This window comes from Cryptomeria japonica, chromosome 2, assembly GCF_030272615.1.
Source record: "Cryptomeria japonica chromosome 2, Sugi_1.0, whole genome shotgun sequence".
NCBI classification, from domain to species: domain Eukaryota; kingdom Viridiplantae; phylum Streptophyta; class Pinopsida; order Cupressales; family Cupressaceae; genus Cryptomeria; species Cryptomeria japonica.
In genome coordinates, this window is record NC_081406.1 from 491575972 (window position 1) to 491601681 (window position 25710).

Consider the following 25710-nt stretch of genomic DNA (forward strand, 5'->3'; position numbering starts at 1 on the left):
TTTTGTGCTTTGTTAGTCTTTATTTCTAGCTTTTGTGATAGCTTTTGTGATGGCATTACTACTACAATGTGTTTCAAGGTTTGCACCCCAAGATTTGGCTAGGGTTCTCAATTGCATCCCCACTTGGGATATATGTCCCCTACTAGAGCCTATGTTGGCAATCTTCTAGTGTGCTCCAAAATGCAAAATATTTGGTACTTTTGCCACCTATATTGCCTTAGCCCCCTTTTCACCCATTAGTTAGACCTAGTCTAAGATCTTTTTAGCACTCCATTTTCAAGCTTCCTTCCTACTGCCACTCATCCTTGTTTTCCTTTCTTCTCTACTCCCCTATAGTTCTTATGCCTTAGCATTCATAATTAATACGTGAAAATTCAACCATGGCTCTATTCCTCTGCCTCCACCAAGCCCCATTGCTCCCCTATTCTATTCTTGGCCCTATGTTAATATCAAATTGGAGAGCTTTGAAAGGTTATATTTCATGCACAATAGTTTTACTTTTTTCCCTAAACTTTATGTTACCAAGTTCTACCCCCTGTACCCGTGTGGGTATGGTTCTGGTCCTTTACCGGTTCCCCATTGGCACCCATGGAGGGACCTTGGGTTGAACCCAAGCGAACCTAATAGGACCCAAGGGCTGCACCAAAAAAACAAAAAAACAAAAAAAGATTTTTTTTTAAACATTTTTATAAACAAAAACATGCCCACAGAGATAATTTCACCCTAAAGTATTGTGAAAATATCATGCGTCATGAAGCTTTGTCAGATAAGAAATGTGATTACAATGAGGGGATGATGAAGAATTGGGAACTAACTCATGAGTGTGTTGACTTAGACATAATTTCCACAATTGCAAGAAAATATCTTTAGATGAGGCAGATTTGCAATTCAGCTGGAAGACTATAAAACTCCTTGCAAACCTTTTGCAAGGCATCTTTATGTGTCTCCACAAATAACCAAGGTATGTTCACAGTTTAACTGGTATGCTGCAATTTCAGGTGCTTTTCAGTTTGCATGCATAGATCCTCGCTTATGTGTTGGATTGTGAGACATAGTCCTTGCTATGATATTGCTATCAGGATTCAACTGTGTAGTTTGACTCGGATTCAACTGTGTAGTTTTTGAGTCAAACTACACAGTTGAATCCTGATAGCAATATCATAATTTGACTTGCTGTGGAAACAATTTCGTAGTTATCAATAATCCTTGTTGTCATCTTCATTAAACATGATTTGGATGACATACATTTTAATCTTTGGTTTTGGAATTTGAACTGTGCTCACCATATATGATAAAGCCTCCCATCTGCTATATTGTTAACCTTTCATCACCCCATTACACTCAAACAACAAAAAATATAATTTTTTTATAGACATAATGTTGTTCTTCCTACTTTCATATATGAAGTCAAGTTTTAGATTGAATACCTTAAGGGGTGGAGAAGGATACATCTTTAATCTTAACATGTTATGCATATCTCACATCTGCTTACAGAAGTGTGAAATCCTTGCTTATGACAGACTGGTACATGGGTCTCAAGGTCAATTTTCTCATCATATATATTTTACTGTTCTAAATGAAAACACCTCAGGGAATGCCACCTAGCCCTAGCAAACCCTGAAAGCAAAATAAGGGATTACCCATACTCATCAATAGGTCCATTGTTGTCCCTGCTTAATCATCAGGTCCAAGCTGTTTATCTTGAGTTTGACATCACTAGCACTAGGTATAGCATATCTTTAGGGATTTGGAAACCCACTTCTTTGAGAAGCAACATGATCTATGTTACAAATTTGTCCACATGGGGGTAATTCCCCAAGCATCTGAAAATCAAGGATCTACAACCAACATGTTCTGCTATTTTGTTGATGCAGTCTTCCAAAACATGAAAATCGAGGGGATCTGGAATATAACCAGAGTCATAGCACCCAAAGCTAGAGCAAGCATTTTGTTTGACTTCCGAGGAGGTTCATGACGGTCAAGATTTGGAATAATATCCACTACTGCTATCTATGCATTTGAACCATTCTTCTTGAACCAATTTTTGTCCATAAGCATTAGAGTATAGCAGGATTTTCTTTGCAAAAGTTGTTTTTAACAGTAACCATTACATGTGTGGAAAGGTTTGGCCAAATTTTTGCAATCCATATAGATTTTAGGGCATTGAGATATGGATTATTGTGCACTTAAGCCACTGTGTCCATGGAAGGGGTTTGAGGGGGTTAAAGAAAGCCTTGCTTGGGGCCACTCTTCTTGCTTTGTGTGCCATCCTTTGTCTCCATTTGTCTTTCACTAGTCATTCTCCTTATTGTCAGCACCAATTTTTTCTATCTCCTGTTGTTTTATTGAGCCTTTCTCCTTCACACCTTCACTATTGTCTTGCACATTGTCACAAGATGCTTTGTGATACTTGCAGCTAACTATTAAATTTAATTGTTCCTACCATGTACACGTGTGTGTGTGTGTGTATAAGAAATAAATAATTTATAATAAATATATAATAAATTAATTAATAACAAATATATTTAATAAATTAGTGAATATTAAATATAAAATAAATGTAACAAGTAAATATATGTTTTTCTTAAAAGGTGTTTCGTGGGAGCACAATTTAAGAAGTTAATTCTAAAAATAACAATACGAATCTTAGAGACAATGGGGGTTTCAGATTACTGCTTCTTTGACATTGCACAAAAACAATCACAATTTTCCAGCTTAAAGAATCTCATCTACCTAGCAGTCAATTTACAACCTAACTTGGAAGCAGGATTTTTCTTAGTTTGAATAAGGATGTGAGAATATTTCTGATTTTGACACAGGTTCCCTGTGGTTGCCCATGTATGGCCTGGACAGGCCCATACAGGACCCACGGTGTGTGGTCTGGACCCTCAGTGAACCTAGGGACATCCCAGACCCGAACCCAAACTAGTGCTGAATTTGTGCAATACGGGGACCTCAATAGAAGAACCCAGCAACATAGTATATTAGCATGTGATTCAGTGACTACAATAACATCACAAAAAAACTACAAACGTGGCATATAGCATGGTAAGACTTTATATAAAGAATTTTTTTTTAAATTAAGTAACAGAGAGGCTTCATGATGAATAGGGTCCTGCATCCCAGATTCTGCTTCAAAATGGATGTTATCATTATCCCTCCAATAAAGTGATGACTAAATTACAATAAATAAAAAATCTACTATTTTTTCTGATACACAGGCATACAAAAGTTAGCAATACTGAACTATCTGTTTCAAAGGATGGATAACATACAGGTAGGTCAGGAATTTCAGATTGCCAATTGAAGGTGAGATGGTCCCTTGAAATCCCATGTTCGCCAAAGTTCTGCATGTCAATATCTATTATTTAGTGTTTTAGAATTTATGTGATTTATTGCCTACGTCAATATGACATTGAATTAGTTAGTGTTTGTATGCCCAATCCAGGAGAAACATATCCATAATGCAAGGCACACCTTCAAATGGCAGAACAATACATCATTAAGTTGTATAACATTGCCAAAAAGTAAGTCCAAGCATTAACAAAAACTCACACAGATGCAACATGACCATTAACACAACTGACATGGGACCAGCTGCTGCAAGGATCCACTAAATCAACATTCCAATCGTTGAGCAAACTTTTGGAATCATTCAGAGACTGCCTAAATGTATTTAACGCATCACCTGATGCACACATAAACCATGAGTCAAAAAAGAATTAGTTAGCATAGTCCAGTAAATATAAAGCAAGAAAACACTTCCTGCAAGCTAGGTGCCTAGCTTATTAATTTTCTAATTGGAAAACACTCTTAAGTTTCAAAAAAAACTAGAGCTATACAACATATAATTTTAATTTAAGGTTTAACTTCTTATCAATTTGAAGTATAAAAAAGGGAAGTAGCATCCATTCATTTTAACAGAATACAGTACTTGTTTTCTTTTCCTTCTTTTAAATTGAAATATCTTGTATTTATTAAAATAAAGATAAAATTATATTGCTTAAAACATAAATTACAATATGGAGTCCATCCTCAGGTAATTTAAAGAGATCTTTAAGGGAGAAACTAGCAAAAAAAAGTCCTGAGGCACTGTTCAGAACAGCACAGATCCAAAAGAGATACAATATACAAATCTAATTAGGAAACAACTTTTAATAATAACAAAGGAGAAACAGGGACAGATGGTAATAGAGAGACAAAAGAGACTATAAGCCATGTGACTTTCCTGTCAGCTCTTAAAGCAACTTAGGTGCCACAAAGATAGACAGATTGAAACAAACCAACAGGGCTGATCAAAAGGAAAAAGTTGAGGTGTAGCTTATAGTGAATCATTAATCCCTGTTAGCATAAACTCTCCAGATCCACCGGTAGACCCTGTGAGCAGTACTTTACTTGATCTGAAATACCTTCTGAAGCAGGGGGAATCTGGTCAGATTTTCTCAGTTCTAGGCCATTCAATTAGAATTAATGACCAGCATTTTGCCAATTTGGTAAGGTTGTATGGTGTTCTTTCAAGGGTACGTGGGGACGCGTCCCCGGGGTTGTTTGCCTGTGTCACCGGCACCGGGGACATCTCAGGGACGGGGGACGGCTTGGGGACATTTCCTAGCCGTCCCCAAATGTAATATCCCCTTTCGGGATATACCTGATTTTGTCCAAAAATAACAATTTCAACAAATGCAATTCATCTATAAATAGAATTTCTATAATAAAATTACATAATTGTAATGACAATTTAGAGAAAATCCTAATTTAGGTCTTATAAAAAATATTAATTAACATCAAAGCATTTATATCAAGAAACTATGTGTACAAATAATATCTCTTAAAATCAAGTATCCTAAAATCATCCATATCTGTTGCATATCTTATTTTCCATAGTCAACCATATTAGGAATCCGATGCAAAGGCTTGATAGGACACTAGGAGACTGTCTTCCTCAACCAAGCCCAAGGGCACAGAATGATCCTCCAAGACATTTGGCCCCTTGGCTCATAAGTATGGCAAGACCTTCAGTCCATCCATCTCAGGGTGGCGTGCTTGATGAGGGAAGACCAGTACTGCTTCATCTTCCTATAAAACATTTCACATTGATTCCAAACATGATTGCTGATGGAAGTCAGGTAATTAATTACTTATCCTATATTTCTTGATGGATTGGCAATTTAATCACATAAGAGGACTTAAAATCTTACTATCAGATTTATGTTGAAATAAATAATAAAATAAACAATAATACTTGCATACTGAATTGCTGTTCTTAATCTCTAACTCAGATTTAATCTAACTCAGTCTTATTTCTGTATTTTTTGTCTCAAATTCCATGCTTTTGCCACAATCAAATTTTTCTCCTTTTATATCTTTATTTTTGGGTGAAGGGTCACTTCTTTTCATGAAAAAACATCTCTTTTGCAAGGGATGCATCCCCTCTTGATTCAAGCGCTGCCTTGTAGATATTTATATGTTCTTAACCTAAGTTGGCCCTTAATTATCATACTCCCCTTAGCCTTGGCCGGTCATTTCTGATTTTGTATCTTTTACACTTGGTCGGCTCTTTTACAATGAGCTTTTTTACTAATGATATTCTTTCTTACCTGGGTCGGCCCCTTACAATAAATTGATGTTATCCTTTTTATTTCATCACCTAGGTTTAATTAATATAAAGGCCACGATCTTATCTTACAAAAGGCTGTGATTTGTTTAAGAGCTGCTAACCCTAGTTCGGCGGGGGCATGACACAAAAAATTTCCAAAACATTGGGGACGTTTCTGAAACAGGGGGATGGCTTGGGGACAGATTGGGGATGGCCAGCTATCCACAGGACGCATCTGGGATGTCTGAGACATCCCCGACCATCCCAAGGACAGCTGGCCGTCCCCTTTTTTCCATCACTCAAAAACAAAAAACAAAAAAAAGCCAACCTTTGCAAAAAAAAATTGATTTTGGTACTCAGTTACTTGGTTTTCAATTTCGGTACCAAATCATACTACTTATGTAATGCAACTGAAAAACATAAGTATATACTTACTAGATGACTCGTTATTTTGTTGAACCTTACTCTACAATAATAATTTAGAATGTATACCAAACCCAAACCAGAAACTAACAGATTTTAAGCATAACAACATTTACAATAATGACAATGGAAATGCTGAGAACAATTACAGTGCCAAAAAAGCAATCTAACAAGGCTCTGGACATGCTTACAGTAAGAAATCCTCAGATTATATTACATTCCACAATGCTAAAACAAAATGACAAAATAAACAAAAATTAATTAAAATGATACTAAATATGAAGCATTAATTTCTTTAATAACTCCTATATATGAAAACAAAACTGAAAAAGTACATATAGTCTGCAATTTGTATTTATAAAGATATTGGAACATATATCCAGAACCTTAAGAACACCACAACTAGTATATGGTTGGGACTTGTACACAAATATATCAAAAGTTATATACATAGGCTATCATATGGATATTTGAAATTTTCCTATATATATATAGATGTCCCCAAAAATAGCCTCAAAAAATCCCATTCCCAAAATGTGTCCTCGTCTCTTGGAAACTTGCTGGAACGTAGTGTTCATTTCCTCAAATCAGTTGAGCATATCAAGATTTGGCAGGATCTATGAATAAGACATCCTTTGTGACCCCTATCCTGTATTGGTGATAATGATTGCAGGCAGCCACCAGTTGCTTGCAACCAGATGGAGTACACAACTGTCAGGACAGAAGCATTTGGACCACTCTCTTACATTTCTCTGATCACATCTCATATAGCGATTTCCAATTTTTTTACTGCCATAAAAATGGTCACTGTAGTGTTTGCAGTTTCAACATTGTCTTATGATGAAGAATACACTATCTTGTTTAAGTATATGGCAAAATGCTATGCTAGAGTGTGAATTCAGAGGAAGTAGGATCTAATTTCTCCAGGAGAATCACAGACTTGTACCAAGCTGCTGGAAATCTAAATCAACTCTATTGCTTTATGTCTTTGAGTTAGTTGCTTCCATGCTTTCGAGTCTTGGATTATGTGTGTTATAAATAAATAAGTGTCCTTAACAGAGAAGGCTACTATTTTGGCAAATATATGAATGGACCAATACCATACACCTCAAAATAGTTCCCTCCTAAGTTGTAATAACAACTATTTGTGTAGGAATATAACTTCACATAAACACAACTAATCTACGATAATGCCCCACAGAACGTAGCCTACAATCACAAAAAAACATAAATAAATTCAGAACAATAAGAATGAATGGAGTACCGGATAGAGATGGCTTCAATTTTTTGTTCTGATAAAAGTCAAATATATTCATAAATTACAAGCCATAAAAAAACCTGGGTGCAGGACTTTGATACCCCGTGAGTCTGGTGAAAAGAGTGCAGAGAAAGAGATCTTCACTGCATTGACTTCTGCTATATATCAGAGCATGTTATGAACATCAACCACATGTAAAGCCATCAAGTTTCCACAATCCATGAGATTTGGCGGAGCTGTTTCTGGATTGATGCAAAAAATACCACACAATCTGATCCAGAAACAGCTCTTCCAAATTGACCATATTTGTCAGCTGTAAGAGAGAACAAACTAATAACTACTGTCTATATACAATCCTGAGCCTATACATAAGTTCCTTTTGCATTCTCTTCACTGGAGGCTTCAATTTTGAAATTTTCACATGGTCAACAAAAAGAAGAGGACTATTCTAGCAACTGGTCACATGCAGTTCTACTAGAAGAGTCGGAGATGTTACATGCTCCATGTATCAAGAAAGATATTATTAGCAGGGTCATCAGCCCATCCCAAAACGTTTGGTGCAATTTTTTTATCACCACCTCCATAGTGTCCTGAATGGACCAGTTAAGGGTTGCCTGTCTAGCTTGTCACCTAAAAACAGGCACAGCTTTTTCAGGTCCCAGGATATTTCCTACCCCAGAACTTTATCCTGGAGAGGCATGTCACTCAGGTGGTGGATAACCAAGACTCCTTTTTTCCATGGCTTATTCAGGACTAGTTAGGGGTTGCCTGTCTAGCTTGTCACCTAAAAATAGGAACAGCTTTTTCAGGTCCCAGGATATTTCCTACCCCAGAACTTTATCCTGGAAAGGCATGTCACTCTGGTGGTGGATAACCAAGACTCCTTTTTTCCATGGCTTTCTCAAGTCTTCATCTTGCAGAATGCCTAGAAACCAGCTCCTCAATAATCTCATGAGTTACTAGATGAATTGGAGGGTGCAAGGGAAACTGGAAACAGTTGGAAGAATCAGTAGTGGGCAAATATGGAATCTTGTTCTTAAACTTTCTGAGCTTGTACATATGGTTAAGGAGACAATGGAGGGAGATTATCTAGGACAGTGGGAGGTTTATAAGACTTGTGAGCCCTGGGTTTAAAGAAGTATATGTGCATATCTAATGGTTACATAGTATTGGTACCCAGAGTTGGTTTACGATTTTTTTACATCCAATTTTTTCCCATTTGAATCTTTGAAATTTTGAAAAAATCTTATAATTTTGGTTTGCCAATTTTTTTTCCAAAATATTTTTACTAGTATGAGTTAAATCATTAAATTCCAATTATTGGTTCAATTTGCAAATTTGAAATCTATTTGATTCAGATGGCAGTGTGCAATAGGCAGCAGAGAATGGCAAAGGACACGAGAGTGTATCATGATCTTAGTGAGGGAAAAAGAAGCCCGATTGATTAAACTATAAAAGGAAGACTCAAATAAACAATTCAATTGGTTTAAAAACTCTGAAAATGGAAATCTCATTAGAATTGCAGCATGTTATTTTGCTCCACAAGTTTCAAAAACATAAAAAAGCAGGGGTCTTGACCACAAAGACCCTTTTGCAGTCTTAAAAAGGGATATTCCAGCGTATTCTCAGCTAGGTAAAGTTCTTCCGGTGGGTGATTTTAATGCTGGGATTGCAAATGAACAAGCTAGCATTCTTTGTTGTAAGGAAGACTGCACTCCTATTTGGCTTACAAAAGAAAGTAATCATCAGCAGGCAAGAGTTTCTGAAGACAACAAAGACTGGAAACTTTTTGGGGAGCAGCTGCTTACTTTATGTGGGGCATTTGATTTAGTCATCTGCAATGGTTTGGCTAGATGGGTGAAGTATGGTGATTTTACTTGTAATACCTACACTGGTGCAAGTGTAGTGGACTATGTTATTTTCTCACATGGCTTGTGTGAGATAATGGAGGAAGTTTTGATTGGTGAACAGCTCTAGGATTTAAAATCTGATCATATACCAATTTATTTAAGTTTCTCTTGGAGTGAAAAGAAGCAGCTTGGGATGAAAACTCCGTGTATTCAGCAATCCCCTTCAAAGGGCAGAATTCTATTGACTCAAAAAAACTATAATACCTTCCAGATAGCACTAGAGAGGCATTTTAAGAAAGAGAAAATTACATTCCATGGCCTTCATAGTCTCATGCTAACAAATCTGATTCAAAGGGCACTAGCTGAATGTAAAAAAGCAAAAAATAGAAAATTTGAAACAATGTACTTTCCAATCAATGCTTGGTTTGATGAGGAATGCAAAAAGTCAAGAAGAACTTTGAAAGAGACAAACAAGAGAAAAATAAACCTCAAAGTTTACAAGTAAATTTTAAGAAAGAAAAAAAGCTGATTTCATGATCACAAGGAGGGAAGTGCTAATCTTCCTTGGGAAAAATAACCCCAAGTTATTTTGCAAGGAGCTTCAACTGAGAAAGAGGCAAACTGAAAATAATATTACAACTTCTCAATGGTGTGATTATGCAAGGCAGCTTTATGAGCAGGATTCTCACAATGTCCCTCCCCCTTTGGTCAACACCACTACTAAGCTTTTCATTGTGCAAGAGATTGAGATGGGTATTAAGAAGTTGGGTGTTGGAAAAGAAAAAGACTTAGTTGAACTTCAAGCAAAGCATCTAAAGTGGGGTATTAAAACTCTTGCACCTCACATTACAAAAATTTTCAACACCACCATTCAACAGGGGTTCCCTATAGATTGGACAACTAGCATAGCAATACCTCTTTTCAAGAGTGGTGACGTCAATAATTGTTCCAATTATAGGACCATTACGATAAATCCTTTGTTTGCAAAGTTATTTGGTAATATGATAGAAAATAGAATCAGCAAGTGGGCGGAAGGAAGAGATAAATGTGCTGAAGGGCAAGCAGGTTTCAGACCTAAGCATTCCATGGCTGATCACAGTATAACTTCAAGGCACATCATTGAAACAGTTTAGGAGAAAAAGGAGGAAGCCTTTTGTTGCTTTGTTGATTTCAAAAAAGCTTTTGGCATGGTCCCTAGAGATAAACTTTGGCACATAATGGAGGAACTTGGGGTCCCTATGCATCTTAGAGCAGCTGTTCGTAGGCTATATGAGGGGGTTAAAGTCAAAATCAGAACATCAGCTGGCATCTCTGAAAGTTTTAGGAGTGATATCGGGGTCAAGCATGGATGCCCATTGTCCCCTACCCTTTTTGGTTTATACATTGATAAACTTGAAGAATATTTAAACTTGCAAGGAGGTGATGGTGTTCATTTGGGCGAGATTGTTATAAGGCTTCTTTTACATGCAGATGACCTTATTCTAATTGCTAAATCTGCTCTTGACTTGCAAGAGCACTTACTTTCCCTTGAGCAGTTTTGTAGAATGGTGGGGATACAAGTCAATATTAGCAAGACGAAAGTGATGATTTTCCCTAACAAAAGAAAACATAACCAGCATAAGTTCTACTTTGAAGGCAAAACTCTTGAAGAAGTGGCAGATTACAATTACATCGGAATTGACTTCAACAAAAATCTTTGGGAAGGTTGCAGAAAGAAGAAAACTCTGGGAGGCTGAAAAGTGTTTATGCTTTTCAAAATACGTATCAAAAGGCAGAGCTATGGGATTGGATGACTACCCAAACTCTTTTTGGGCTTTTGGTGCTTCCGGTTGTACTCTATGGTTGTGAATTGTGAGCCAGTAGTACCTCTGATTTACAGTGGAAGCAAATTGAGAAAATTCAAAAACACTTGATCACAAACAAGTTGAAAATTAAAAGTTCAATACCTTATGATATCATGTTGAGTGAAGAGGGGGTTGCACCTATTGAAGCAATTGCTATGGTGAGAGTCATGAAATATTTAAAAAGAACTGAGCAAATGGAAGAGGGTAGATGGCCTAAGGTTGTCTTCGATGACACAATGTGCAAAAGGAAGAAGACTTGGATGCACCAAAATAGCAAATGGTTTAGTAAATGGGACATTTACTTGAACATGTGCCCCACAAATACTAAAGAGATAAAGCTTTTGTTATGGATTAGTTCCACAAGCGTACTTGGGATAAAGGGCTAGGGAGAAAGAAGAAGTATTATATAGAAGCGTTTAATCCCACTTGTAACCATTATCAAAAAGTGTACATAGGGGCCAATAACCCTTGGAGAGCCAAAATTCTTATTGCTCACTTAAGAACTAACTCTCATCAAATCTATTTGTTTACTACTATATTTGATAAATTAAATACAAGAAGTAATAATGAAGATCACAACACATACCAAATACAAGAGTAAAATATATCTTTATGGGCACATAAAACTATTACAAAGAAGAAGACCAGAGATGGTCGGCCAAGGATTACAGTTGATCCGACTCTATCATCATACTTTCCTTGACAATACACAATGTATTTAAAGCAACTGAAGATTGCCAAGAGGAACTCAACCGTCAACCAAACAATTCTTATAACTACCCGAGAGTGACAAACAACTTATACGAACAATTAGTACATCGTCGGATAACCAAAATTATCAAACATAACAATAGACATTGCACATTGACTACACCATTGTGAAACCGGACATTGGAAAAGACCAAAAGAATCTTGGGAAGAAAGAGTGTATTTTTTGCACTTCCGGTAAAGTGGAAACAGAAAAACACTTCATTTTAGAGTGTGACACTTTCAAGGACAGCAGGGACCGTTATGCAAATACCTTGGCAGCCATCTCTTGGGATAATTTATACAATGTGAAAATTGTGGAGAATTTGGGGACACTCATCATCGCATTGCATAGGAAAAGGGCTAAAATGCAGAAGTCAGTTTGTGAGGTAATCTGTCCCAGGCTATTTTTAGCCTTGTGGACATTAAACTAATTTCTTTCTTTTTTCTTTCTTCTACTTATACATCGCAAACTTATGTCTTGATAATATAAGGTAGAGTACGTTCAAGTTCTATAGCATGTTCAAAGCATCTCTTGGTAGAAAGTCTCAAGGGGATGTTGCCAAGTCCCTTTTTGTGTTTCTTCAAGATAGGTTGGATGCCAATGTGTATGGCTTTGCCATGGGGCGAAGACTTTTCAAGAATCATGCATTGAGCAGCCCATTCCACTTGTCAATGCCTAAAGGTTCTTTCCATTTTCTTGGATGAAACTACTCTTGGGGATCCATCGGATAGCCCTTGTAAAAGGATGTCTTGTCCGGTATGTTTAAAACAAAGTTCCAATTTTGGGGAGTATAGGTAGAAACGTCCCAAAGAGTGCAACCATGGAGCACCCAAGATGACATCGGTGTCACCCAAATTTCCAATGTAGAAACCTTCTTTGCTTGGATGCTTTCCCAAGGTGAGGCTTAGTAGTGGAATTTTTCTAGTACATGGGGAAGTGGACCCATCAACCAAGGCAACTTTAAAACCCTTAATGTCTTTTGTTTCTAATTTCATTTTTACAACCAAATTTCCATCGATAGAGTTGTGTTGCCCCACTATGCACAAGGGCTGTTACCTTTTGTCCCCTTTTTAACACTTCAAATTCAGAAAGGGCAATGTTTGGATGCTCTATAGATGATAGCTATAGTTCCATGTTCTTCTTAATCGCACCTTTTCTTGCTTGGGTTTTCCTTTTCTTCTTCTTGTGCTTCTTCATCAAACATTGCCTCTAAATTATGTGCTTGGCTTCTTTTTCCACGTGTCCTAGCCCCCATTTTTCCTTACATTTGTAGCACAAATCCTTTCTTTTAAGGTCTTCTCAATTACAAACATGTCCCCTTCTCCCATTTTTCCTTGCACTTGAAGCACAAATTTCTCCTTCAAAGTTCTTCAAGATTATTTCTAGGACGGAATGTGCTTTGATGCCCATCTTTCTTATAGGAGGTTATATCTCTTGATGATATATTTTTGGAGTAACCCTTATCCCTTCTTTTGGTAGCATCAAATCGTAGGGCTTTTAAAATTGCATCTTGGAGAGTGGAGGGATCAAAGGCACTTACTAAGCCACAAATAGCTTCTAATAGTCCTATAAATAGGTAGGTGAGTCATTTTCAACAATTTTGGGGACCACGACAGAATTCCACAGGAACTCTGCCACATCGTCTTCAACAATCCCTTCTTGTCTTAATCGACTTAATTCTTTGAAATATCTCTTTGAGTGTTTTTGGTCAAACCTTTCAATGAGTTTTCGGGTGAAGTTATCATAAGTTATTATGTTTTGATGGCCTTGAGTAATCAGGCCATGGTGCCACCAATCGTGTGCGGCCCCCTCTAAATGTAAGATGGTGAATTTAATGCTATCTTCTTCTATCATGGAACTTAGAGATAGATATGTATCCAATTTTTGGATCCATGAGTAGGAGGTGACCTTTCCCGATCCATCAAAGTTAGGGAGAGTCAATTCACCTCCTTTATGATACAAGTCTTTATTCGTTGACCCCTCTCCCTTCTAGGGTTACTTCTTGATCCGGCCTCACAAAACTCCGTAAATGGAATGTTTCTCCTAACTTCAAGGTCAAGCTTTGAATAGGATTCAACAAGTTCTAATTTATCATTTGGTTCATTAATTTCTTCTTCTTCTCTAGTTCTCTAGGTATGAAGGAGGATCTACTTATTCTTGGTGTTGGCCCTAACAAGGCTCTATTATCATTTTCAGAATGATTAGAGGTGACATCCCTTCCATTAATTTGGTTGGGTTGAAGATTGTTGATAGTGTTGTTCATATTTTGGAGGTTTTGTAGAAGTAGTTGGGATGTTTTCTCAGTTTGCTCCATGTAGGCCCTCAAGTTGTCTCCCATTTGTTCATTCATCATTTTGTTTTGAGAAGGGTTGTCACTTGCTGCAAGTTTCCTTTTTTCCCTCTCCAATGCCCTTTGAGCTCTTTGGCAAAATTGCATTAACTATCTTTCCTCCCTCAGGCTAGCAAGAATGATGCTCTGATACCAATTGTAATGTCCCCTAGTTGGGGTATACCTGATTTTTGCCCAAACTAACAATTACACAACAAAATTTGTTTACAAATAGTATTCCATAATTAAAACATATGATAGCTATTGAAAATTAAAGCAAATAAGCAACTATATTAAATATAGTTTCATATGTGGATCTAATTCGTAGTTTTATTTCCAATAACTGACCATAGTAGGGGTTGAAGAGTAGAGCACGATAGGGTGCCCTGGAACATTTGCCACAACTAAGCCCAAGGGTGTAATGCAATGCCCCTTGGCCCATAAGTGGTAGGAACATGTCTATCCAACATGGGGTAGTCTACTTAGAAGGGGAACCCATCTCTGCCCTCTCTATTCATGTCTCCTTATTAACCCATATATGATTGCTTCCATTCTTTAGTTCACTTCTACAACCAACCATTGTAGAGATCGGGGAGGAAAGCACAATAGGGTGCCTTGGAACATTTGCCTCAACTAAGCCCAAGGGCATGATACAACAGCCCTTGGCCCACAAGTGACAAGAAAACGTTCATCCAACATGGGGTGGTCTACTTAGAAGGGGAACCCGTCTCTGCCCTCCCTACTTGTATTTCCTTACTAACCTTTACATGATTGTTTGCAGAAGAATAAGTGAATTTAATAAATAAATAAAGAATCTAGATTGATTATCATTTCACATTACTAACTATACCTAATACATAAGATATTATAGGTTTAGACAACATCTTAATCATGCATACCACAATACTTGTTAGAACACCAAATTACTGTATTCTGAAATGCAGATTTTCTTATAATCAGACTGATCTGTTCTCCTTTTCGATGCCCCTTTTGAGTGGCCAATATGCTGTATATATATCCCTCAATTGGTGATGGAGGGTTATGTCTTTTCCCCCACAGACACCACCCTTGTAAAAGTGGTGACTCTTAATAAATTGTCTTTTGCCTTTCAACTAATGAACTGTTGATGTTATCTCACCTCATCAATAATTAATAACATGTATTAATGTAAGCATAAATCTTTACATACCCCTTAAATTATTCGCTGCATTGTTATCTTATATATGGATCGATGTGTATACTTAAGTTTATGCATCAATGCAGATTTAGAATGCTAGCCTTCAATGTAATAGAATCGTTGCCTTCCCATCTCTGCTTTATGAAGATGATTTCCGCCTGATACATTAACTCCTTTGCTCTAAAATCACAGAAAATCGTGAAGTCTTATAAATAAGACGATTTTCCGAGCATTGACACTTTTTAATCTTCTTTAGTGGCGGGGGCATGACAAAAACAAATCCCACAGCTTGTTCCAGCCTATTCCCAAACTCATATGAGTCCCACACAGTTCAGTTATTTTGACAAAGATATAATTTTCAAGTTTTCCCAAGGACCCACACAAAAATCACCACAAAAATTCATGTAATGAACTTCTTTATCTTAATATATGAGTTTAGGTAACAAACACTCCACAATGGCCTACCACATGCTTAACAACTCTTTTCATCAGCTACAACAGTTCAAACATGCTTTTTTGGCATTTTGTCAAAGCATTTACATGAAATTTGAGAGCTTAAAATATCACTACTAAAGAGGAACTCTCCCCAAACATTTTCCACTACACCTACACAAAAAACCCACCTGAAATATGGATTTAAATTTTGAAATGGCCACACCATTTGCTCCAACCCTTGCATACCATAAAAGCCCCCTTTTCTTCTCTCTGACTTTCTCTGATTTTTTTCGTTATTGCACCCAAAGTCTCTTTCCCTATTTGCTTCTAGTAGCCTTGGGCATCCCTTACACTCGCCCAATCTTTGAATAATAACAACAATCATTAAAAACATTTTTTGCTTCTTTTAGGGCCATTTTGGAAGGATTTGGTCGTGTAGAAAATTCCCAATCTGCTATGCCTATTTCCAAATGAAACTTGCAACACCATCACAATTCAAAACCCATGAAATTTATATAATTTGTTTTGGCTGTGGGGACCTAAGGACGACCTAGATGCTCCTGTACCAAGCATTCAGGACTGGATAAAGTAATAAAAGGCTACTGCAATAGATCTTACAAGTATGAGTACTAAATTAAACGCTGAAAACAATGACAGTACACTGGATCATGAAGTTCACTATTTACCTGATTTATACACAACAGATTGTATGATGGATGATGAATTATCAGTGACATGTCTCAGTAATGCCACAGAAACCAAGCTTACATCTGCTCAATTAGATCTGTGAGTTGTTCAAATCATAGCAGCAAAAGTCGTTTGGGGAAAAAATCAGCAAACCAAAAGTATAAGATTTTTTTAAAAAATCAGGAAAAATCGACAAAAAATCAAGAAAAATTGGATTTTAAAAAAAAAAAAAAAAAGTTGTAGAAAAAGAGAGAAAAACTATTTTTTTTTAAAACTCAAGGGCATAAAGAGAGAAAAACTATTTTTTTTTTAAACTCAAGGGCATTTCAATAGCATAGAGATATAAAGAGCAAATAAAATAGAGATTAACCCATGAATTGTAGAAAATAATTTTTTGTTGTTTATATTCATATTGCTGATTATATAGGCAAATATTCAGATAACTTTTTAAGAGAGCAGTCACCAAATACTCCAAATAGTTGTCTAAGTCTGAGATCAAATATTAGCTAAGTCTATGAAGTAACTAAGATCAAAAGTTAACAGACAAATAGTAAAAGTGGAAGCCATCTTTGAAGTGATCCAAGAATGCATTGTGCTTGAGGCAAGGAGTTTTGTAGGGTTGATTCAATATTTTAAAAATCTCATCAAATCATATTCCACAATTGCAATGCTTTATATCATAGCAACAAAAATCTTTTGGAGAAAAAATCAGCAAATCAAAAAGTATAAGATTTTTTGAAAAAATGGGTAAAAAAAATTGGATTTTAAAAAATCGTAAAAAATTGTAGAAAAATAGACACAAACTACTTTTTTTTAAACTTAAAGGCATTTCCATAGCATAGAGACATAGAGTAAATAAAATAGAGTTCAACCTATGAATTGTAGAAAATAGATTTTTGTTGTTTATATTCATATTGCTGATTACATAGGCAAATATTCATTTTACTTTTTACAAAGGCAGTCGCCAAATACACCAAATAGTTGGTTAAGTCTGAGATCAAAGATTAGCTAAGTCTATGAAATAGCTGAGATCAAAATTTATCAGACAGGGATCCAGCTATTGTTAGGAATTTAGAAAAAGTGGAAGCCATTTTGAAGTGATCCAAGACTTTCATTGTGATTGAGGCAAGGAGTTTTCTAGGGGTAGTTCAATATTCGAGAAAGCTTATCAAATCATATTCCACAGTTGCTTTATATTCCCTAATGGCAATCGGTAAGTCTTTTATATGGGGTAGAATTCAACAAAAGGCATTTGTTTAGCTTAAGTAAAAGATTAGCAAGCCACTGGTTTTGGCAATACCTAGCTTGCAACTACTATTTTAGGTAGAGACAAATTTTAATGATTGTGTGTTGGAGGCTCTTTTATTACTACTATGTAAGCTTGTTTGTTGTCCTTCAGATTTACTTTGTGGAGCACTTTGGATTTATTTTGTCCTTCAGATTTATTTTAATGAATTGTATATCTTTGTTTGAGCAAAAATCAACTATAACAACTATAAATTAAAAATCATATATCTATATCTATATATATTATTTATGTCGTCGAGCGTTTAGTGTTGTGGTAGAAACACTCCATTGGTGACGCAACCACCAAGGTTCAAACCCCTACTGGGCCATTGAGTTTACGGGCATTCTGCTTTTGTTGGGTCGTTGAGGTCATGGGTTTGAACAAGTGAAGTGTGGGGAATGATGAACCCCCGAAAATGGACAAAATAACAAACTTTTTCAACATTGATTCCACATTGACTTTGATTCCGTCTTGGATCAACCCTATTTCTAAGAAATTCAATAATCTCATGAGTTTTTCTAGGGTTTTGCAAGCTTTTACAATGATTTTTTGCCATTTTGGGGGGTTTTTAACATAATTTTAACGTGGTTTAAGTGCAAAAAAATGATTGAAAATTGGGTCAACTATTTTTTCATGAATCGGGATTTTTTCGAGGAATAAATCGGCTGGCTCCAGGATTCAGGATTAATCAGGTATAATCGCGATTTTTTGCAGATTATTGCTTCTATGGTTCAAATAGCTCAATGGATAAGAATGAATAAGAATGTGAAAAAGTGATTTAAAGCGACAAAAGTTTGACATTAGGAATGACAGGGAATATGGATGGTTGCTACCTATTAAGATAGTTTTATACATAGATGACAGACTCGCCAAAAACTCGGCGAGTGTCAAAAATTCACCGAGTTTTTGAGCCTAGTGAGTAGTTGTGACTTCTACTCGCCGAGTTTTTGCCAAAAACTCGGCGAGTCCGTTAAAAAAACTCACCCGCCTATTTGCCTTAACCGAAAACGGCAAAAAACCATTTCATTTTTCGTTTTCTGATTGGGTTTTGGGTTGAGTAAGGGAAAGTTGACTTGGAGTGACTTGGAAGGTGATTTGGAGGGATTTTTGAGTGATTCCAAGTGGATTTGAAGGGGATTTGAAGGGAAAATCAGATTCCCAGGTAAGTTTTTTTATTTTTTTCTATGCTTTTTTAAAACAATTTGTTTTTTTTTGTTGCATTTAGATTGATTAGAAATGATTCCTAGGTAGTCTAAATCATTTCTAAGTTATTTGCACAAGATTTAACACTAGATTTGACAAGTTTTGTTGAATTTTCATAATTTTTTTGAAGAATCTAGTTTTCAAAAAAAAATTCAAACCCTACTTTTTTTTTAAAAAAACTTCGAATGATGTCTAAATTTATTTAAACTAATGTAGATAGTTTGCTAAATTGTTTAGCTAAAATGTTAAAAAAAAATTCACTTTGTATGTGTAGGTTAAGTAAGCATTAATCATGGCAAGGGAGCAATGGCCACTAGATCCATGCCCATCTGGATATATAGGGACCCGTCCTAGAGGTGCTAGAGATGGGACATGGAGGTATGCCTATGAGGGACCCGATCCTGGGTTAGTTATATCCATAAAGTGTGAGAAAATACTTCATGTAGGCATCAACCGCCTCAAATACCACCTTGCAAGAATAGATAGGCATGATGCTAGAGCATGCCCTGGGACCAATGAAAAAATAAAAAGACAAATGAATGCCCTACTTGCAGCTGGGGAAGAGAAGAAATTGCAAAGGGAGAGGGCAAAGATAGCCATGAGATCAGCCATAGCTGAATCTCAAGGTGTTTTTGTTGACCTTGAAGAGGAACAAGAAGCACTTGAGGGCATAGTGGGCTCTCGGCGTGGCCAACGTATCCGCAAACCCACCATCACCTCGCCCATTGCTTTTGCTTCCTCTAGTAGAGTGCCTGGCACTGTTCCACTTCCATCACCACGATTAGGGTCCATAGGTGATTATTTTGTGCCCAGGAACACACCTGGAGCACAACCATCATTAGAGGCCACTGGATGGAATAAGGAGGTACATGAGAAAACTGACATTGCAGTAGCTGATTTTTGGTACTTCAACAACATTGCATTCAATGTGGCGGAGAATGCTTATTGGCTGAATTTGGTGACTACTATGATAGTTTCAGGAAAGGGGTACAAGGCCCCTTCTCGCAGGGATTTGAGTGGGAGGTTAGTAAATTACTACATAGTCCACTTAATTTCATTTTTAATTATTTTTTAGATTTCTTGTTTATTAAATCAAAATTGTGTACTAAGACCTAATTTCACTTTGCACTTACAGGTTGCTCACAATGCAGTTGCTAGGGCAAGAGAAGTGATGGAGGATCAAAAAATTGAATGGGCAAATTATGGCTGCACCATTCTTTCTAATGGGTGGACAGATGGCAAGAACCGCACCATCATCAATTTTTTGGTTGCTTGCAAGGAGAATGTAGTGTTCTTGAAATCTGTTGATGCCTCCAGCAAGGTGAAAAATGCAGAAACATTGGCTAGAATGTTGGAGCATGTCGTCATGGAGGTGGGGGTAGAGAATGTGGTGCAAATCATCACAGATAATGCAGCAGCATATGTGTCAGCAGGTAGAATCCTTTTAAATTATCACCTTTAGGCATTAGCAATATTTTCATTTGTTGTGGCTTTGTTTTACTTGGTTGCATATTTCTTAAGAATAAATTCTTCTTTTGCAGGAAGAATCCTCCAAGAGAGGCACCCCACTCTTTTTTGGACACCTTGTGCAGCACATGTCCTTGACCTTCTTTTGGAGGACATATGAAAAATTGAGTGGGTGACTCCAGTTGTGGAAGATGCAAGGAGGATCACCAAATATATTTACAATCACTTGAGTCCTAAATTTGATGAGACAGCACACCCAAGGGAAAGATTTGGTGAGAGCTAGTGTCACAAGGTTTGCAACGATTTTCTTGACGTTGCAAAGCCTTCTTGCTGCATTGACTTCTTTGAAACAAATGTTTGTGAGTGGAGAATGGCTTAACTCACCTTATTCAAAGAAGCCTGAAGGAGAGGTTGTCGCATGCATAGTCTTTGACAGCCAATTTGCACAAAGGGCTGCAGAGATTGTGAAGGTTGTTACTTAAAAACTTTAATTTTTAAATTTTAGTTATTCTTGATTCAAGTCTCTCATTACTAATTTGTAACTTCATTATTTAAATTTTAATCTTTTTGTAATTTGTATTTTTCAATTGTAGGTGTCAGAGCCCTTGGTTCGAGTTCTTCGCTTGGTGGATGGGGATAAAACCCCAATGGGATATCTTTATGAAGCCATGGATAGGGCCAAGGAGTCTATCAAAAATTACTACAAGGGGGGTAGGCTCAAATTTGATCCCATTTGGGAAATTGTTGATAGGAGGTGGAACAATCAGCTCCACCAACCCATTCATGCAGCAAGGTACTTCCTCAACCCTCGTTTTAGGTTCGAGGGTTCTTACTTAGATTCGAATGGAGAAGTCATGGAGGGCCTCAGTACATGCATTGAGAGGATGGTGCCTGATGTTGAGGAGAGAGACCTCATTGTGAGTGAGCTCCAAAATTATGAGGGAGGAAGGGGTAAGCTATTCTCTTCAGAGCTGGCTAGGAGAGGAAGCACCACTCAAACCCCAGGTATAACATTTGCCATTTGGATTTTGGGATCTAAAGACTAAAATGATTGATAAATTATGTTTTCTCTTTTCTCTTTGCTTTCTAACTTTTCCATTTTATTTATTTTGCAGATGCTTGGTGGCAAAATTGGGGTGGAAACACCCCACATCTCAAAAAATTTGCCCTCAAGAGTCTTATGTCAGCCTTGTAGTTCATCCAATTGTGAGCGCAATTGGAGCTTGTTTGAAGCAATCCACACAAAGAAGAGGAGCAAGTTAGCGCAGAAACGGCTCAATGACCTTGTCTACGTGCAATATAATCTTCGATTGCGCGTAAGGAAGGTAGAGGAACTAGAAGGTGGTCCAATTGACTTGGATGATATAGATCCTTACAGTGATTGGACATCACAGGAGCAGCCTCCATTGTTTTCCGACACTGACATCACTGATTTGGAGAGGTAGGCTATGGAGGAAGGGGGTGGATTTGATTTCAGGCTGGATGACATTGAGAAGGATGAGGATGAGGATGAGGATTTATTGCCAGTGCCAGAAGCAGGTGGAGACATAGCTTCATCGAGGATGGAGGATGAGTCTCAATCAGCCATACCGAGCGAGGAGGCACAGTCACGCCCACAACAGACTTATACGACTAGACAGTCTAGACCCTCTAGTTCTACCTCTCCTCGAATTTTTGCTAGAGCTGGGAAGAGGAAGTTGCAATTGTAATTTGTAATGATGTATTTACTTTTGTTTTTACAAAAACTATTTAGTAATTTACTATTTTGCTTCCAGGCTTCCAGCCATCAGCATTCCTCATGAGGATGCGATTTTGTAGACACTTTGCATTTAAATATATCTAGAATCAGCTTGTTTCTTTTGTGTTATCATTTATTGACTCATTGGATGCATCTTCTCATTAAATTTTGCAAAAAAAATGCATTTTTTACTAAGTTTAAGCGTGTTTTTAAGTTGCCGAGTTTTTCGCCAAGTTTTTTCAAGTTTTCCCCGAGTTTTTTTCCCAGGGGCTTGGCAAGTCGAGCCGATTCGCAAGTAGTTCAACTATGGTTTTATACACCTACCACAACTGAGAAAACTAAATGTTAATGACTAAGTTACCGATTCTTCCCTAAAATGTCTGGATCTTGATTCGGATTTTGCCCCAGTCCTCGTTTGAGCCTGATTCCTAGTGGATTCCTCCCGGGTCCTTCCCAGGTCCACAGAGGACCCAACCACCTGGGAGGAATCCACGAGGAACCCAGGCAGACCCGAGGGGACCAAGGAAAGAGATTTGCTAAAAGGAAAGATATTTAATTATACTTTAATTGTGACTTTCTCAAAGAGCAGCGATTTGCTAAAAGGAAAGATATTTAATTATAATTAAATTAAGGTTTAAGGCAGCCATTAGGATGAAGAGTCGTAACTATTTCAAAAGGGCATTAGTGGTGAAAGGGTGTGATAACCATCCACAAAGGGAGATATAACAAGGACAGAAATCTCATTTGGAGAGGGGTATGATATAATCTGAGTATATATTTGGAAATCTGGAAAATTAGAAAATAAAAGCAGAAATAAGATATCTCAGTCCATTTTAAATATGAATATGATATTAGTTATAGGTTATTAGTTATTACATTTACGATAAATGAATATTTATTGGCATTGGCAATTATGAATTTATCAATAATCATTTATCATTTATGTATGGAAAGTCACATTGTATATTTCATATTTGTATGGATTGTATCATTGTAATAATCAATAATGGTAGTGATAGTTTATAAATTATATAATTATATTTTATAATTTTGATGTTTGAACATATATATATATATATATATATATATATATATATATATCTATGTGTGTGTGTGCGTACGGACGAACCTGTACCCAAGGAAAAAAAATTTGCTAAATCCGCGAATCTGTACCAGATTCACAGATTCCGTATCCGATCGGTGACTTAGGTTAATGATATAACAATTGCCCAAGTAGACATGAATAAATCTAATTCTCTCATTAAATGTGAGCAAACTAGTATAATTGTTAGAACAGATCTGAATAATTACACTAAATCAAGCTTCAACCAAAATGCCTACATCAATCATATGCTAAAGGTGGATACTGCTGCATCTGCAGCTTCTAGTTTTGTTGAATGGAGCTTCTACAAGACATTCTTGGCATCGATCAAAGAACATGTAAAAGCATTTTCAAAGGTATCTGATCAATTTTATCCAAATTCAATATACCATTCTTGCTGGGCCATAGGCAGTCTCCTATCAATTATCCCATATTTCCTTAACATCCCCTATAATTTTTCTAATCAGGGATGGCACTGGGATCATTTCTTAAATTCTTAGTCGTCCCCGCATACTTCAAACATCCCAGGGATGAGAATGGCTGGAAATCCATAGGGAATGCATCGACATGTAACATTGAGTTAAATTTGATCATAATATGGCTGGGAATTGATCAATATGTGTACTATCGATATGTTTATTAAATCTTGTTTTAAATTGTTGAGTACTCACCATGATATTATGCATATGAGCTATCCTAAACCCAACATAGAGTGTTATTAAGCAATGCCTTGTGGGATGTGGGATGTGCTACAAAATCTGTGAAATGTATGATATAAATTATAATGAATGATTATTGAGTGTATGCATACATTTACACATGCCATAGACTTAAAACAAAACAGAATCAAACTAGTCAGATGAATCCTCCCCATTAGACCAGTGGAAACCTTGATACAATACCTTTGAGGGTGAATCTCCTGCAACAGAATATGCATCACCCATGGCTTGTCAATTGTCATTGGTTGGATATTCATTATGAAGCACTTATAGTATAATCGAAAGGAACAAATGAAAATATCTCCAAGAGTCTAAAATATCATAGAGAGATCATATGGTATGCTGGAATCAATGCACAATCATTCTGGAGCCCATACCTCCATAAAAAACTGATCATACTCCCAATAGATGGTACATCATACACCTATGCCATATTGCTTAATGCACTCAACCAACAACCTATCCTAGTCAATCATAAACCTACTGATTCCCGCTTCTGTATAGATCAGGATCTTGAAAGTCATCTTAAAGCTGCAGTCCAACAAAGGTCATGATGTGAGGAATTTGGAAGTTGAATTTCTCACACATTCCAGCTGTTCAAGTGATACATATTGACAATCTCTTTGATTACATTGTATCTTTAGGATTTATCCTGACCTACAAATTTGTATCATTCACCCCACTGTCATATTCAGTGACCCAACTGAACTTGTAACATTCTTATTTTGATCAAATATGGCTTCACTAAACTCTTACCATTGTTTTGGATGATATCATCAGATCTCTCAATGAACAGACATAAAAACTCCAAGTGAAGGTACAAGCTGCCTTTAAAAGAAACCAATACATATTTGACCAAGTACATATTGTTTCAAGCATTTTTGGGGGACAAAAGCCAATGGATGGAGATTTCACTATTGATTTATGGATTTTCACAAGGCATTTGAGACAGTTCAAAGGCATCTCTTGTTCCAGAAAGAAAGAAAGTTGAAAACATACCACAAGTAACCAATGAGTTGAAACAGTCACTGGTACTTGAAAGTATACTCAGTTACAATAACATTGAAGAAAGCCTAAGGTTCTGAAATGTAACTATATATGAAAAACATGACTAGTGGGGATAAAGCTAATGCACCTACCATCAAACCCGAAACCATATGATATAAATCCAACCACAAATCGTCATGTGAGATAAAGACCCTTCAATAAAATTGAACAAGATACTGAAGAAGAAAAACACTAGAGACCAAGGCTGAAAATTTGAATTGGCATACTGTCGCAAGTGTCTAGAATTTGAGTCTTCTAGACTTGACAAATTCCTTGATAATGGTGCATTATGAGGCAATTATTTCCCAGATCTAGATTGAAATGTGATATACTTTTGAAATTTAGAGCACCATTGGGAGAAATATTTAAAACAAGGAAGTCCATTGTCATCCATACTCTGCTTGGAAAACCTTAATTTGATGAATTGGAGGATAGATGCAATTGTATTGTGTTCGTAGTCATATTTGCCATCCTACTGTATGCAGATGAATTGTTGTAGTTTCTGTCATCTCCCACAGTTCCATGTCTTTAAAAGCGGCTAAATCAGCTTTGTGCACTTTCATATGAGCATAGGTTATGACTTATGTGTGAAACTGAGCAAGAATAAATTATAGCATTTAAAATGTCCAAGAAGTGTCAAGTCTAAGGGATTCTTAAAAATAATACCAAATATAAATAAAAGGGTAAACATATAATTAGACATCATGGGAGCAGCAAGGCAGAGCTTGCATACATTCAATTGTGAGCAATGAATAACTAAAAAAACCATGCAATAGACTGTATGTCTGGAAAATGG

At 36.7% G+C, this 25710-nt stretch overlaps 1 protein-coding gene across 13 annotated transcripts in view; it reads right to left on the reverse strand.

The window, feature by feature from the left end:
• Positions 1 to 25710, reverse strand: part of LOC131873647 (LRR receptor kinase SERK2-like) — a 101455-nt gene that overhangs the window by 69997 nt on the left and 5748 nt on the right. For 12 of the 13 annotated variants that reach the window (XM_059216669.1, XM_059216677.1, XM_059216680.1 and 9 more), the window contains 2 exons: positions 3556 to 3688; positions 3276 to 3347 (listed from right to left, as the gene is read on the reverse strand). In XM_059216669.1, the coding sequence (XP_059072652.1) occupies positions 3276 to 3347; positions 3556 to 3688 (205 nt within the window). The remainder of the gene's footprint in view (positions 1 to 3275; positions 3348 to 3555; positions 3689 to 25710) is intronic. The other variant, XM_059216670.1, reaches the window with a different exon arrangement.